At 45.0% G+C, this 14,732-nt stretch overlaps 1 protein-coding gene across 1 annotated transcript in view; it reads left to right on the top strand.

Moving 5' to 3' along the window:
* The window catches only part of LOC106582129 (unconventional myosin-XVI), a 174,611-nt gene extending 161,006 nt beyond the window's left edge, over window positions 1-13,605 (top strand). The window contains 1 exon segment of the mRNA XM_045704630.1: window positions 13,154-13,605. Within this exon segment, the coding sequence (XP_045560586.1) occupies window positions 13,154-13,333 (180 nt within the window). The 3' untranslated portion in view covers window positions 13,334-13,605.
* The last annotated feature ends 1,127 nt before the right edge of the window (window positions 13,606-14,732 follow it).

Genomic DNA, 14,732 nt, shown 5'->3' with positions numbered 1-14,732 from the left:
GAATCTTAACAGTAGTGTATTGGGGAATTCTGCTCTCTCTCTCTCTCTCTCTCTCTCTCTCTCTCTCTCTCTCTCTCTCTCTCTCTCTCTCTCTCTCTCTCTCTCTCTCTCTCTCTCACTCACTCACTCACTCACTCACTCACTCACTCACTCACTCACTCACTCACTCACTCACTCACTCACTCACTCACTCACTCACTCTCTCCTCCGTACTAAAGGATATGGCTGTCTTTCTCTCTTTATCTTCTTCCAGAGGGGTCATCTCAACTTCTCGCCCTTCGGTGCGGGGGCTGCACTCTAAGGCATGGCGGGCGCGGGAGCACCCCTCACATTAGGGACGGGGTGAGTGTGGTTGACCGTATCATACCCTAGCTCGATGCTCTCCCTCCCTTCCACACTTCCTCTTCTTGTTCAGTCCACTTCCTGTATCCTGTCACCCTGCTCCTAGGAGAAGTTACCCCTAACCACAGATCTAGGATCAGATTGTCATCCCTGTAATCCTAAACTTAACCATTAGGAGGGGAAAACTGATTTTGGATCCACGTGTATAAGAGGCAACCTCATTCTACCCTCTTCCGCTCATCGCTCAGAAAGGAAACTGCAGCTCTGGGTTTGACTCTGTGCTCCACTCTCTGGTCTGACATTCAGCTAAGGGGTGGGGGGAGTGATCCCTAGTTAAACCCCTAACCCTCAGTCACCTACTACAGGTTGTTCATCTGAAAGGATTGGACAGGTATATGCAATATGGCGAAAACTCCACCAAGCCAACAGGAGGGAAAGCTAAAGCAATAACTGTATTGTTCATTCCATGAAATGTCTATGGGGGAGGGGGTAAGTTATTACTTATGTTTTAGGCCATGAATTAGAGAAGGAAGTGTGTAGAGTCAGGTGGAAAGATGAGCTAGAGTCAGACAGTGTGCAGTACAGAAGTGTGCAGAGAAGTGGCCTGTAGTGGGTAAAGTGTATAGGGTAAGTCAGGAAAGTGCAGTGAAAGAGTTAATGGTATACATACTCCCAGTTGGTTAGGTGGGGTTAGATTGTTAGGTGGTGGAGGTAAATGGCTAGCGTTAAGTAGAGTTTAGATGAGGTAGTTTGTCAGTGAGTGGTTCTCTCCTGTGGAGCAGCTCAATGAGAGTTGGGGTGTAAACCAACCTGTCGTACGGCTCAGTGGAGTGACCCCGGGCTAACCTCAATATAAGTAGCTTAGGGAGCTACCTCCACATAATCACAGCCTGGACAGGCCCCACTCAAAGACGGACATGTTTGGAGAACATTAATCACATGTTTGGGTGCAGACCTTGGTTCTCAGCTTCTTTGTCAGACGTCCTTGGGTGAGAGATGCTCTTGGAGGTTGTCCTTGGACCACACACACACGCATAAACATGCACACGCACGCCCACGCAGACGTGCGCACACACGCATGCGCACACATGCGCACACACACAGAGGCAAACACACACACACGCGCACACGCACACACACACACACACACACACACACACACACACACACACACACACACACACACGCACACACACATACACACGCACACACACACACACAAGCACAGACAAACACACATAGACTCATTCACAACAGTGTGCTAAAAGTGGGTGTATATTCATGTCCACGTCTGTTATCTTCTCAAACAAAAGAGAGCTGCAGTTTTTTTACACTGTTTTTTTCTCCGCTCATCTGCTGGATTGTTTATATTTGTACTGAATTCATGGCGCCCATCCCCTTTTCCTTCACATTGGCATTCATCAATCAATTAATTTTCTTTGACTATGATTGAAAAACAATTGTTGAAAGGATCGGCATAGATTATTTAATGAAGGAAATTGCTTGTGATTGCTACATTGCTTCCATGTGACGGAGGTGATATGGAGGACCTTGACCTATATCTGCATCTCTTTGATAACCCTTGATTTCTGTTTTAGTCAAACAAAAATGTAAAAGTTTGCTGCAATTCACGCAAATGAGCGCCAAGATGGATGTAGGGCGACTATGGAAAAATGCATTGTGATGGAGAATTTAGTTATACTGTATATCTCAAAAGACAGCCTAGCATTGTTCCCGGGATCATGAAACATCCATAGTGAATTTCCATTCAACATTAAAATGTAACAGAGAATGGTACACCACAGTCCCATAGTTATAGATTAAAGTAACTCCTATATCCTCCATGAATATCCCTCAGGGCACCTGCTGTCTTTGTAACAACACAACAAAAGATGCATTCAGCATTGCCCTGAAAAAGCCCTTCATTTTGAACCTTGGGAACTCATTATTCTTATGATAAGTTAACTGGTGTTGAAAACTCAATAGGGACTGAAGTGACTTCATTCTCCGTCCCCTATCTAATCAGGCCTGCCTCTCTGGATGGTTGGAACCCGGTCCCAGTTCCATTATGATGAGTTCATTGAAGAGGTGCGAAAGACTCCGCGACCCAGAATCCCATTCTATTAGCCACATTCCAAACTGTGTTTATGTGGGATTAGTAGATCAGAAGAGCGGGGAAAGAGAAGGAGGGATGAATGGGGAAGAGAGGGAAGAGGGGGATGGATAGGTTTTAATTGGCAATGAACGGGTGGGCTTTAGTGCATGTAGACAGTGGTGCTCTGCACTGATCTCATAAGGAAACACATGATTGTTTGTTTGTTTTTTCCCATTGGCCAGTTCAGTAGAGTGACTGCTGAAGGACCCAATTGTGCCACAATGCCAGAGGGAGGCAAGAAAGGGATTAGGGGGCACCCAAAGGGTACTCTGGTTGTTCTCCTAAGGCATGGAAATGGACAGAAATGAGGGGAGGAAGAATAGAGAGAGGGATAAAGAGAGTGATTGAAAGAGGTATGTAGAGGACGGGGCTGGGTGGAAAGGCGTGAGAGCTTGTCTCCCCACATCCAATCCACTCAGGATAATCCCAGTCTTACATGAGAGTGTGTGTACACAATGTGACATACGTGTTTGTGTTGTTTGTCTGTGTATGTTCGTGTGTATATGCAGGTCTGGTGTTGTTGACCTGTCGCACACAGAGCCTTCTCAGAATTGAAGCGTGTGTGTGATTTTGTCCTGCTGGGTTTCCTGAAATCTCTCTTTTTCCCTAAGCCATGCGTGTGGAGCAGGGAGGCCACACATCTAGGTCATTAGCGGTCACTCCTTCTTTCTCGTGCTTTCTCTCTTGTGTGTATGTGTGTGTTATTTAGAGAGAATATCAGCAAGGTCCTTATCTTTTCCTTTATTAGGATTATTACCCTGGGACACAGTCTGTGTGTGGGTCAGTGGCGGTCAGTGCCATTTATGATGAGGGAGGACAATTGTTTTTTTCATGAGCAAGGCCTTATTTCTATTACAGCATGTTGGATGACTTTATTTCATATTCCATTGACCCAGTTCAATATAACATCGATAGGTTTAGGTTACAACATGATGCTAAAATTTCCCCTATACCCATCATGAGTTTGCTACAACCTAGCGGATGAATGAAAGTTTACAGTGTGGGTGCACACAGGTCAAGAGAAAAATTTGAGATAACAGACAGTGACACATGGACAGACCGTGACACATTCAATACCGCCTTGCACACTCTTGCCTGCATCGGTGTAATCATTAGTCCAACAGTTGTAAACAAGAGTTTCTATCGGACACATTCAGGTATTTTTATCCCCGTTTCATTTGCTTCCGTTTAAGAAATGTTTTTCTCCAGAATCAGTGGAAGGAATCAAGCATAAACACAGTTCACTTTCATGAGCAGCAACGTTGAATTCCTTCTCTCTTCTATGCACTTTCTTCCTCTTACCTTATCCCTTTGTTTGTGGACTTCAATGAACAACACATCAGCTGTACTAGGCGAAAAAACCTTTCCAAGCCAAACCATGTCATAACTGCTACACACAGCCTACATAGTTGTCCACATATTACAGTAGCTAAAGTAAAATCCCAGTCAACATAGCTAATAGAACTAATGCGTTAGTAAACCCGCTACAATCCTGCAGTAACGTTACAGTCAGTAAGCAATAAATTAATACAACCAAAAGCTTTACCTTGACTTGGAAGAGTTCCAGTGTTGTGTTGGATAGTCGTAGCCAGTAAGCTAACATAGCATCCCTCTGTTTGAGCCGAGTGTTTGTGTAACTAAACTGGCTAGCTGCATTTGCTAGCTAAGTAAGTAACACTGAAAGTGAAAAAAAGACGACATCTCTCTCTTTCTCTCTCTCTCTCAATCTCTTGCTTCTCCTTCATTTTTGAAGAAATTAATTTGTTGAAAATTACCTATTTTCTTTCTCTATCTTTGAGTCTACTACTCACCACATTTTATGCACTGCAGTGCTAGCTAGCTGTAGTTTATGCTTTTAGTACTAAATGTATTCTCTGATCCTTTGATTGGGTGTCAGTTCATACTACAAGAGCTCTGATAGGTTGGAGGACATCCTCCGGATGTTGTCATAATTACTATGTAAGTCTATGGAACGGTCTCTTGAGTTGCGCAGCGGCCTAAGGCACTGATCAGTGCTAGAGTCGTCACTACAGATCCAGGTTCGAGCCCGGGCTGTGTCGCAGCCAGCCGCGACTGGGAGACCCATGAGGCGGCGCACAATTGGCTCAGTGTCGTCCGGGTTAGGGGAGGGGTTTGCCGGCTGGGATGTCCTTGTCCCATCATGCTCTTGCAACTCCTTGTGTGGGCTGGGCGCATGCACACTGACTTTGATCGTCAGCTGTACTGTGTTTCCTCCGACACATTGGTGCGGCTGGCTTCCGGGTTAATCGAGCAGTGTGTCAAGAAGCAGTGTGGCTTGGCGGGGTCGTGTTTCGGAGGACGCATGGCTCTCGACCTTCGCCTCTCCCGAGTCAGCATGGGAGTTGCAGCGATGGGACAAGACTGTGACTACCAATTGGATATCATGAAATTGGGGAAATTAAAAAATAATAAGAATAACTATGGAACGGGCTGAGAACCAAGAGCCTCCTAGGTTTTGTATTGAAGTCCACAGTTAAACACAGTTACATCCACAGTTAAACGAGTCCTATATTGACATGACCTGAAAGACCGCTCAGCAAGGAAGAAGCCACTGCTCCAAAACAGCCAGAAAGAAGCCAGACTACGGTTTGCAACTGCACATGGGGACAAAGATCGTACTTTTTGGAGAAATGTCCTCTGGTCTGATGAACCAAAAATAGAACTGTTTGGTCATAATGACCGTCGTTATGTTTGGAGGAAAAAGGGGGAGGCTTGCAAGCCGAAGAACACCATCCCAACCGTGAAGCACGGGGGTGGCATCATCATGTTGTGGGGGTGCTTTGCTGCAGGAGGAACTGGTGCACTTCACAAAATAGATGGCATCATGAAGACGGACAATTATGTGGATATATTGAAGCAACATCTCAAGACATCAGTCAGGAAGTTAAAGCTTGGTCGCAAATGGGTCTTCCAAATGGACAATGACCCCAAGTGTACTTCCAAAGTTGTGGCAAAATGGCTTAAGGACAACAAAGTCAAGGTGTTGGAGTGGTTGTCACACAGCCCTGACCTCAACCCTGTAGAACACTTGTGGGCAGAACTGAAAAAGTGTGTGCGAGCAAGGAGGCCTACAAACCTGACTCAGTTATACCAGTTCTGTCAGAAGGAATGGGCCAAATTCACCCAACTTATTGTGGGAAGCTTGTGGAATGCTACATGAAATGTTTGACCCATGTTAAACAATTTAAAGACAATGCTATCAAATACTAATTGAGTGTATGTAAACTTCTGACCCACTGGGAATGTAATGAAAAAAATAAATGCTGAATTAAATCATTCTCTCTACTATTATTAAGACATTTCAAATTCTTTAAATAAAGTGGAGATCCTAACTGACCTAAGACAGGGAATTGTTACTAATATTAAATGTCAGGAATTGTGAAAAACTGAAAAAAAAATCTTACCTTACGAGGTCCGGAGCCTGCTGGTTTTCTGTTCTACCTGATTGTTAGTTGCACACACCTGGTGTCCCAGGTCTAAATCAGTCCCTAATTAGAGGGGAACAATGAAAAATGCAGTGGAACTGGCTTTGAGGTCCAGAGTTGAGTTTGATAGATATAGATATATACGGTATACCAAATACACATCAAGGATTTTTTTTTAAATAAAATGCAATAAACTGGATTGATGTCATTGTTTCATTCTAACATCAGATTATTAAAATATGTAATATAAATCTCCAAACTTCTTTTTGTTTTGTTTGATAGCACTATGTAATGCGTCAGGGGTAATTTCGATAGCATTTTGGTATGTTTTTCTAGATTCATAACATAAAACAACATTCATAAAGCAATTATCCCCTGGTTCTAGCACAGCAAATACTTCAATAGTTGCGTATGTTGCAGAACAGTGATTGGAATGTTTATTGATCGTAGGGGTGTTAGCAATCAGTGACAGAGTTGACAAACCTCTGATTGAGTTGACAACTGATACTCAAAACAGATTTTTGCCTCTAAAAATACGTTTATTATAAACATTTGGAAAATTTGGAAAATTATTCATTTAAAAAATCCCCAATAAGAATAACCATTCTACCAGATTTTACAGCACTCTGACGGAGTTGACGTTAGACTAAATCTTACAGAGTTGACAAATTAGTATCAATTTAGTTTTTCGTCAGTTGCTTTGACTCTAAAACTTAATTAAATGTAATATATCTGAACCATAAATCATATTCTATCTTAATCTATAAGGATGATTGGAGTTGACAGATTATGGTTGTGACCATGGTGATTTCAGTATTGTTTGTTTAAATCAATCAAAAGTAGAGGACTTTCAGGACCATGCATTGTCTTGATGCGCTACATGTAATCAGGAGATGAAGAACAGGTTGTTATACTATAGCTGACCCTGCATATTTTTGATTCATTTAGGATTTTAGATCAATTTGAAGCTGTTGACCAAAACTCCGGACACATTTTTTAGGAATCACAGTTTTGAGGAAATTATTCTTTATAGTCAGAGAGGGCTATTGCAAGAAACTACATGAGATCCTTTATTCTTTTTTGACAGTTTTTAGAATTTTAAACACTTTTTGGGGGAGTTTGAAATTGTGATCCTTTGCTCTGGACAAGTGCATTTCCTGGCACAGAGCCGACATGGAAATGAATAATATTGAAAATATTTTGAAAATTACAACAACAGCAAAAAAAAAAAACATATATATAAATATTCCCCTAAATATACATTTTAAGCAAAAATTATGAATTTTTTCAACTATAAAAATAAAGTTTCCCTGCCGGACAATGATTTTCCCAACTTTTAAGAATCCCTGAGATACAAGTACAAATAAAATGGCTTAGTAAATAAAAAACACTGTTCATCCTATTTTACTGTCTTCACTATACCCTCTCAGTTGATGTGTACTGGTCTATGTTGTTCTTTCTGATTTCCCCCCATGGCTTTTCTGTTCTATCTGCTTCCCCAGTGTTTTATCCCAGTGGGAGTTGGCCACCCCTAACCTTTGATTGACAGCTGAGAATAACCACTGTTCATCCCAGATTATCATTTTATTACCATATCATTACCATACTATTACCATATTGCTTTATACCCGTCTCTCGCTAGGGGAGGAGTCATTTAAGAGAGCAAGAGAGAGAAATATAGAGATAAAAAGAGAGAGCGTGTGTGTGTGTTCGTGCGCGTGTCTGTCTGAGTGTATGGGTGTGTATTCGATTTAACATGTTTGTATGTGTGCTTGCCAGTATTGGCGATTGATCGTTTGTCTCATTTGAAAAACTAAACTACTTAATATTCTATCAATAGAGTGAATGAGTTGTCTGTCTGTCTGTGTTGGCTGTGTGTAGGGGAAATTAATTGCATCATCTTTACCATGGCTACTGTAACATCAGACTACCAGATGTGGTTGATGTTACTCATTAAGGAGTAGAGAGAGTCATAGAATCACAATCACTCACTGTGGACTACTGAATGTGTCTATGTGAATAGCATAATGTCATTGGGTTTGTTTGTCTGTTCATGTGTCTCCATGCATCTCTATCTTGTGTGTGTGTGTTGTGTGCACATGCGTGCGCATTAGGGCGGGGTGGTATACCGTAATTTACTATATATCGGTATTGATGCACAGACCGGTTTGAGTTTTTTTACTTTAACTTCTATAATGGTATTTCAATGTTTGGTTTGTTAAATGTGATACGTTACTTCGGTGCGTTTAATATCCATTTTTATTGTTTACTTTGTTTGCTGCTACTAGTCATCTCTCTCCCTCTCCTCCTGCTGCTGCATGCCGCTAACCACACCAAGCCCTGCCCCCTCTCACTTAAGGAGAGAGCAGTTGCTTGATCACTGAGTCACAAGCCCTTTCTTGCCGTTCACTCTCCATGGTCAGATGAATGTAACAATGTTGGTGACATGCTGCTTTCCACAAGCGTTCTATACACTATTCGTTTGTGTCTTACTGACTGCAAACTACTATCTGCTAGTTTGTCTTTTCTTAGCAAGGTGTTGCTAAAATAGTTAGTGTTAGCCGCTAATGCTAATTGCTAGTTAGTTTCTAAATGTACTAAGTCAGCGCAAACGTAGCTAGCTAGCTAATGCTGCCTGGTACCAGTGCTGGTGTAGGCCTAGATAAGCATTTTTGTGCAACATTATCTAATCAGAGAGGAATAGGTGAAACATGAATATGTTGGCTAGCTAGCTAGCTAACTAGCTACATGAAGTAAGAAAACATGTCATATAACATCTAATTAGGGTCACCTGGAAACACTGACTAACACTTTGGTTTTCACCCTGTCTGTCACGTCCTGACCAGTAAAAGGGGTTGTTTGTTATTGTAGTTTGGTCAGGGCGTGGCAGGGGGTGTTTGTTTAGTGTGTTTCGGGGGTTTTTGGGCTATGTTCTATGTTAGTATATTTCTATGTCTGTGTCTATTTAGTCTATTTCTATGTTCAGGGTTTTTGGTTTGGCCTTCAATTGGAAGCAGCTGTTCTTCGTTGCTTTTAATTGGAGGCCATATTTAAGTAAGGGGTTTTTGTCACTGTGTTTGTGGGTAGTTGTTCCGTGTATAGCGTGTTGCCTTACAGGACTGTCTTCGTCAATTGTTTGTTATTTTGTTAAGTGTTCAAGTTCCCTTCTAAATAAAAGAAGATGAGTATACACATTCCCCCTGCGTTTTGGTCTACTCCATACAACGAACGTTACAGAACTACCCACCAACAACAGACCAAGCAGCGGAGGAAGGAGCAGCAGAGGTATCTGGAGTCGTGGACATGGGAGGAAATTTTGGACGGGGCAGGACCATGGCACCAGACTGGGGAGTACCGACGCCCTAAGGAGGAGCTGGAGACAGCCAAGGCGGAGCGGCACCGTTACGAGGCATTATACGCGCCGATTGGCAAGTGCGAGAGGCTTGTTTTTTTGGGGGGGAGGGGCACACGGGGAGTGTGGCTAGGTCAGGCAATAGACCTGAGCCAACTCCCCGTGCTTATTATGGGGATCGTTTGGAGGTGAGAGCGCCAGTCTATGCGGAAGTGCGCACGATCTCGCCCATGCGCACTCATAGCCCGGTGCGCTACATTCCAGCCCCTCGTAAGTGCCGTGCTAGAGTGGGCATCCAGCCTGGGAGAAGTGCGCCGGCACAATACATCTGGCCACCAGTGCGTCTCCTGGGTCCAGGCTACCCTACGCCTGCTCTATGCACGGCAGCCATCAGTACTCTGCACAGCCCAGTTCGCCCTGTGCCAGCACTCCGCCCGTGCAGGTCTATTGTTACAACCCAGCCAGGACGGGTTGTGCAGGTTGTGCGCTCCAGACCTCCAGTGCTTATTCATGGCCCAGTGCATCCAGTTCCTGCTCCTCGCACTAGCCTTGAGGTGCGTGTCCCTAGTCTGGCGCCTCCAAAGCCAGCACCACGCACCAGGCCTCCAGTGCATCAGCCCAGTCCAGTACGTCCTGTTCCTGCTCCTCGCACTAGCCCTGTGGTGCGCGTCCCTAGTCTGGTGTCTCCAAAGCCAGCCCCACGCACCAGGTCTTTAGTGAGCAGTCCCCGTCTAGAGCTTCCGGCAACAGTGCCCCGTCTAGAGCTTCCGGTGACAGTGCCCCTTCTAGCGCTTCCGGCGACAGTGCCCCGTCTAGAGCTTCCGGCGACAGTGCCCCGTCTAGAGCTTCCGGCGACAGTGCCCCATCCAGTGCTTCCAGCGACGTCCTACAGTCCGGAACCGACAGAGACGGCCCACAGTCTGGAACCGACAGAGACGGCCCACAGTCCGCAAACGACAGAGACGGCCCACAGTCCGGAACCGACAGAGACGGCCCACAGTCCGGAACCGACAGAGACGGCCCACAGTCCGGAACCGACAGAGACGGCCCACAGTCCGGAACCGACAGAGACGGCCCTCCAGTCCGGAACCGACAGAGACGGCCCTCCAGTCCGGAACCGACAGAGACGGTCCTCCAGTCCAGAACCGACAGAGACGGCCCTCCAGTCCGGAACCGGCACATCCAGAGTCGCCCTCCAGTCCGGAACCGGCGCAGCCAGAGTTGCCCTCCAGCCCGAGGTCTCCAGCAACGTGCCTTAGCCCAGAGACTTCTGTAGGGGTATTCAGGCATGAGCTTTCAAGGGGGGTGGGCAGGCTAGTTTATGGACCTAAGCCAGAGCCTGAGCCACATCCGTAGTAGGAGGATTGGGGAGGGGGGTGGCCACCCTCCCTTCCCTCCCTTTAGTTTGGGATTATTTTTGTTTTGGGGTTTATTTTTGTGTTTTTTGTTTGAGGTGCATCCGGGGTCAGCACCTTGGGGGGGGGGGGTACTGTCACATCCTGACCAGTAAAAGGGGTTGTTTGTTATTGTAGTTTGGTCAGGGGGTGTTTGTTTAGTGTGTTTTTTGGGGGGGGCTATGTTCTATGTTAGTATATTTCTATTTCTGTGTCTATTTAGTCTATTTCTATGTTCAGGGTTTTTGGTTTGGCCTTCAATTGGAAGCAGCTGTTCTTCGTTGCTTTTAATTGGAGGCCATATTTAAGTAAGGGGTTTTTGTCACTGTGTTTGTGGGTAGTTGTTCCGTGTATAGCGTGTTGCCTTACAGAACTGTCTTCATCAATTGTTTGTTATTTTGTTAAGTGTTCAAGTTCCCTTCTAAATAAAAGAAGATGAGTATACACATTCCCGCTGCGTTTTGGTCTACTCCATACGACGAACGTGACACTATCAGTTAATTCCTCCCTTGTTTATAAATTTGTTGTAATTTCAAACAACAATGTGTTCAAGGTGCTGCCCACTATATTCTAACTGTAGAATTAGAATAATCATTGTATTTCCATGATTCGAACAGCTAACAATTAACTAGGCCTATATTTTTTGCCCACATCATGCTGCATGTCACAGTGTTGAAATTATAATAAAAGTACAGGAAATGCAGAAATTGATGAAAAAATAAAAACATGTTTTTCTTTGGAGTTGGATTGAACACGATAAATGGAGAAAACCCCATTGAAGTCACTTATAATTTATGTGTTGCCACCCTAGTGTCATGAACTACTCATAAAGCATATTTAGAACTTTTATTATTCAAAGACATAAAATACCGACAAATACCGGCATACCGTCAAAACTGTCGTGATATGATATTTTGTCCATATCGCCCAGCCCTAACGTGCATATGACAGTAGGACACGGTGTGCATGTCTACTGTTCCAGTAGCCAGTGTTCCTGGCATCATGGCTCAGAATAGCCTGGCAGGGATGTGTAAATTATAGATTAGGTCACTGAGCACTGTGCTGGTACAGGCTATCAATGTATGTGTGTGGATGTGTCTGTCAATGTGTGTGCGCATTACTGTGCATTTGTGTGTGCGTGTGTGTGTCTGCGTTTGTGCGTGTGTGTGTGTGGCCTGGATTCCTAGAGTGCGTCAGTGCTGTACTGTGTGCTTGGCGTAGTGCAGGGAAAATGTTGTGGTATGAGTCCCTGCTGTGGTTTTATTTAGCCGTGACGCTCTGCTCCCCTTCTGAACAGAACAGAGATGGAAAACACAGACAGGAATCGCCATCCCCTCAACATCATCAGCATAGCAGCAATAGCTTAACCACAACACAGACTGTGTGTGCATGTCTGTGTCTTAGCTTCTGTTTACTGCAGTAACGCAACAGGTTCACTTCTATACCCAAGTCAGTGAAACAGGGGAAAGGGGTTAGACCAACCATTTTTGGACACCTCTCCACTACATTGAAAACCCTTATACAGTGTTAAAGCTATATGAGGACTGAGTTTCAGTTTCTGCCCTAGCAACAATCAGTTGGTCGCTGATCGGTCGCTGGCATAAAGTGGCTGTGGATGATTGGAATTCTTGTCTGACTGATCTGGCTGGTGACTGATGACGTGCTGCACAGACACTGATGGGAGGCTGGGGGGGATATGGGTGAAGCAAGTGTGTGAGGGGTTGCTGCTTCATGCCACCATCCTGTCAGAGCCCATTGCCAGCTCACAAACACACTAGCACACACACACACACACACACACACACACACACACACACACACACACACACACACACACACACACACACACACACACACACACACACACACACACACACACACACACACCTTCATCCCTGTTAGTGTTGATATATAGACTCTCCAGAATCAGGATATGGAAATGATATGTCATTAAATCTTTTCATCAAAGTGGGCCACAGTTGATGAGCACAGGTTTATTTCCTCTGCCTCCGTTCTAACGGGCCTAGAAGGGAACTGGCCCACTGAGAGTAAACAGAGAGGGAATCAGCTCAATGATTATGGCTCCTTTCAGAATGATGGATCAGGCCCAGATTACTCTTGCGGTGTGACCTATTTCTCTTCAGCTGATGTGGAGGCTTGCGCCAACCAGATCATGATCAGAATATGAATATGATAGATATATCAGAGGTATTCCTCCAGCTCTTTTAGAGACCCATTGAGATATGAGAGAAAATTAGGTTTAGTGATCTTTCCTATCCTCCTCCATTACCCCACTGCTGGCCATTATAGACCACTCCGCATCTTACTCATACTCACCCTGGCCATATGTACTGTTCTGTATTGTACTCTATGCTGTTTGTTTATTGCTTTCTCTAGGATGAGATTGATAGGAGATCATTAGTACATTTTTACATGATTTAATTAACCCCTCTCCTTCTGCCAGGTGATCCAGCATCTGCGTGGATGTGGGGGGGACGAGTCCGCCACCCTGGGGGAGTTGCTCCGCTGGCGCAGGGCGCTGTGTGAGGGGCGGGCCGACTGGAGGCACCAACGGGATGTCAACGGAACACCACAAACCCCACCCACCACACTGGTCAGGGCTAATAGGAAGTCTTCTCCATAGTGGGAGGATGTCCAACCTGAAATTCCCACTCTCCACGCCTCACACTGCCTTTCTTGTCTGCCTCCTGCCACGCCCTCCTGCCCTTGTCTGCCACCCCATTCGGCAAAGGACAGGTCTGAGAGAGAGGCATTTCATTGGCTAGGACCGCCCAACCCACAAGAGCATTAACAGATAAAGGAGGGAGAAAGGGAATAGAGCAGCAATCAGGATCCATTTAATTCTCTCTCTCTCTCTCTCTCTCTCTCTCTCTCTCTCTCTCTCTCTCTCTCTCTCTCTCTCTCTCTCTCTCTCTCTCTCTCTCTCTCTCTCTCTCTCTCTCTCTCTCTCTCTCTCTCTCTCTCTCTCTCAAGCTGGATGTAGGCTAACAGAGGAGAGGACTGTACATACAATAGTTGCTATGTGGAATGAGGTTTGCCTATGTGTTTTCTGTCTGTAGTAAATCTGGTGCACGTTCTCTCTCTATCAAAGCCTACCATGCTGTTACTGCTTACGCAACATCTCCCAGCCCAAACCCCAAAACATGGTGCTGATGTCACTCTGTGTGATGTCATATGTGTCAGGTGTGTGATGCACACTAGGATGAAGCTGCCCCGGTCTAGACACTGATCCAGGGTCTGTTTTTGTCTTTCCCCTCTGACGCTCATGGGGAAGGTAAGTTGATCCTAGATCTGTGCCTATGGGCACAACAGAACATGTGTGTACCCTCCCCTCCAGACATGTCTGAAGTTTACAAGCGAGCCAAGGCCTTTAAACATCTCCTCTGTTGAACCTCACTGCTCTGGCTTACAGACCAGTTATCATCTCTAGGACCAGGAGGTTTTCCTTACCATGTGATCTGACCAGGGAAAACTCCTGTCTCTAGTCTTCTGGACTCCTTCAGGTATCAGCTACCGCTTTAGCCTCACGCTACAAGGTGCTTTTGGTGCTTCTGTAACCCTGGCAACAATAGCTCAGAGTTCAGGGGTCAGGGAAACCTCAGCGATATCCCATGGTGCACTTGTTTCATCCCCAGCTAGCCAACGGCCTTTCGCTTTAGAGCAAACTGAACAGAACATCCACAACAGTAAAAAAACAAAACACTGTACAGATATTACTGACTAGGCAAGACAATAGCAGGGCTGTATTTTACAACGATGGCCATAGTAGCTAGTTCATGTAGCTAGATCACCTGTGATCAGACTGTATCAATGTCCTGTAAGGTTTTTACTGGGCTTAGTGCCATACAACGTGACTCTAGGCCAGTCAACCTCAGCTATGGCTGATGTATTTTACTGATGTGTTTGTGTAGAGCACACAAACAGACTGAATAAAGAACAGTGTAGATGACCAATGCACAACTATCTGTCGCAGTCCCTCAATTAACTACTTATCTAGATTTATTCTACAAACATCTCAGAGA

Source organism: Salmo salar, chromosome ssa21 (genome assembly GCF_905237065.1).
Source record: "Salmo salar chromosome ssa21, Ssal_v3.1, whole genome shotgun sequence".
Classification (NCBI taxonomy): Eukaryota; Metazoa; Chordata; class Actinopteri; order Salmoniformes; family Salmonidae; genus Salmo; species Salmo salar.
This window is presented reverse-complemented; position numbering and strand designations above follow the sequence as displayed.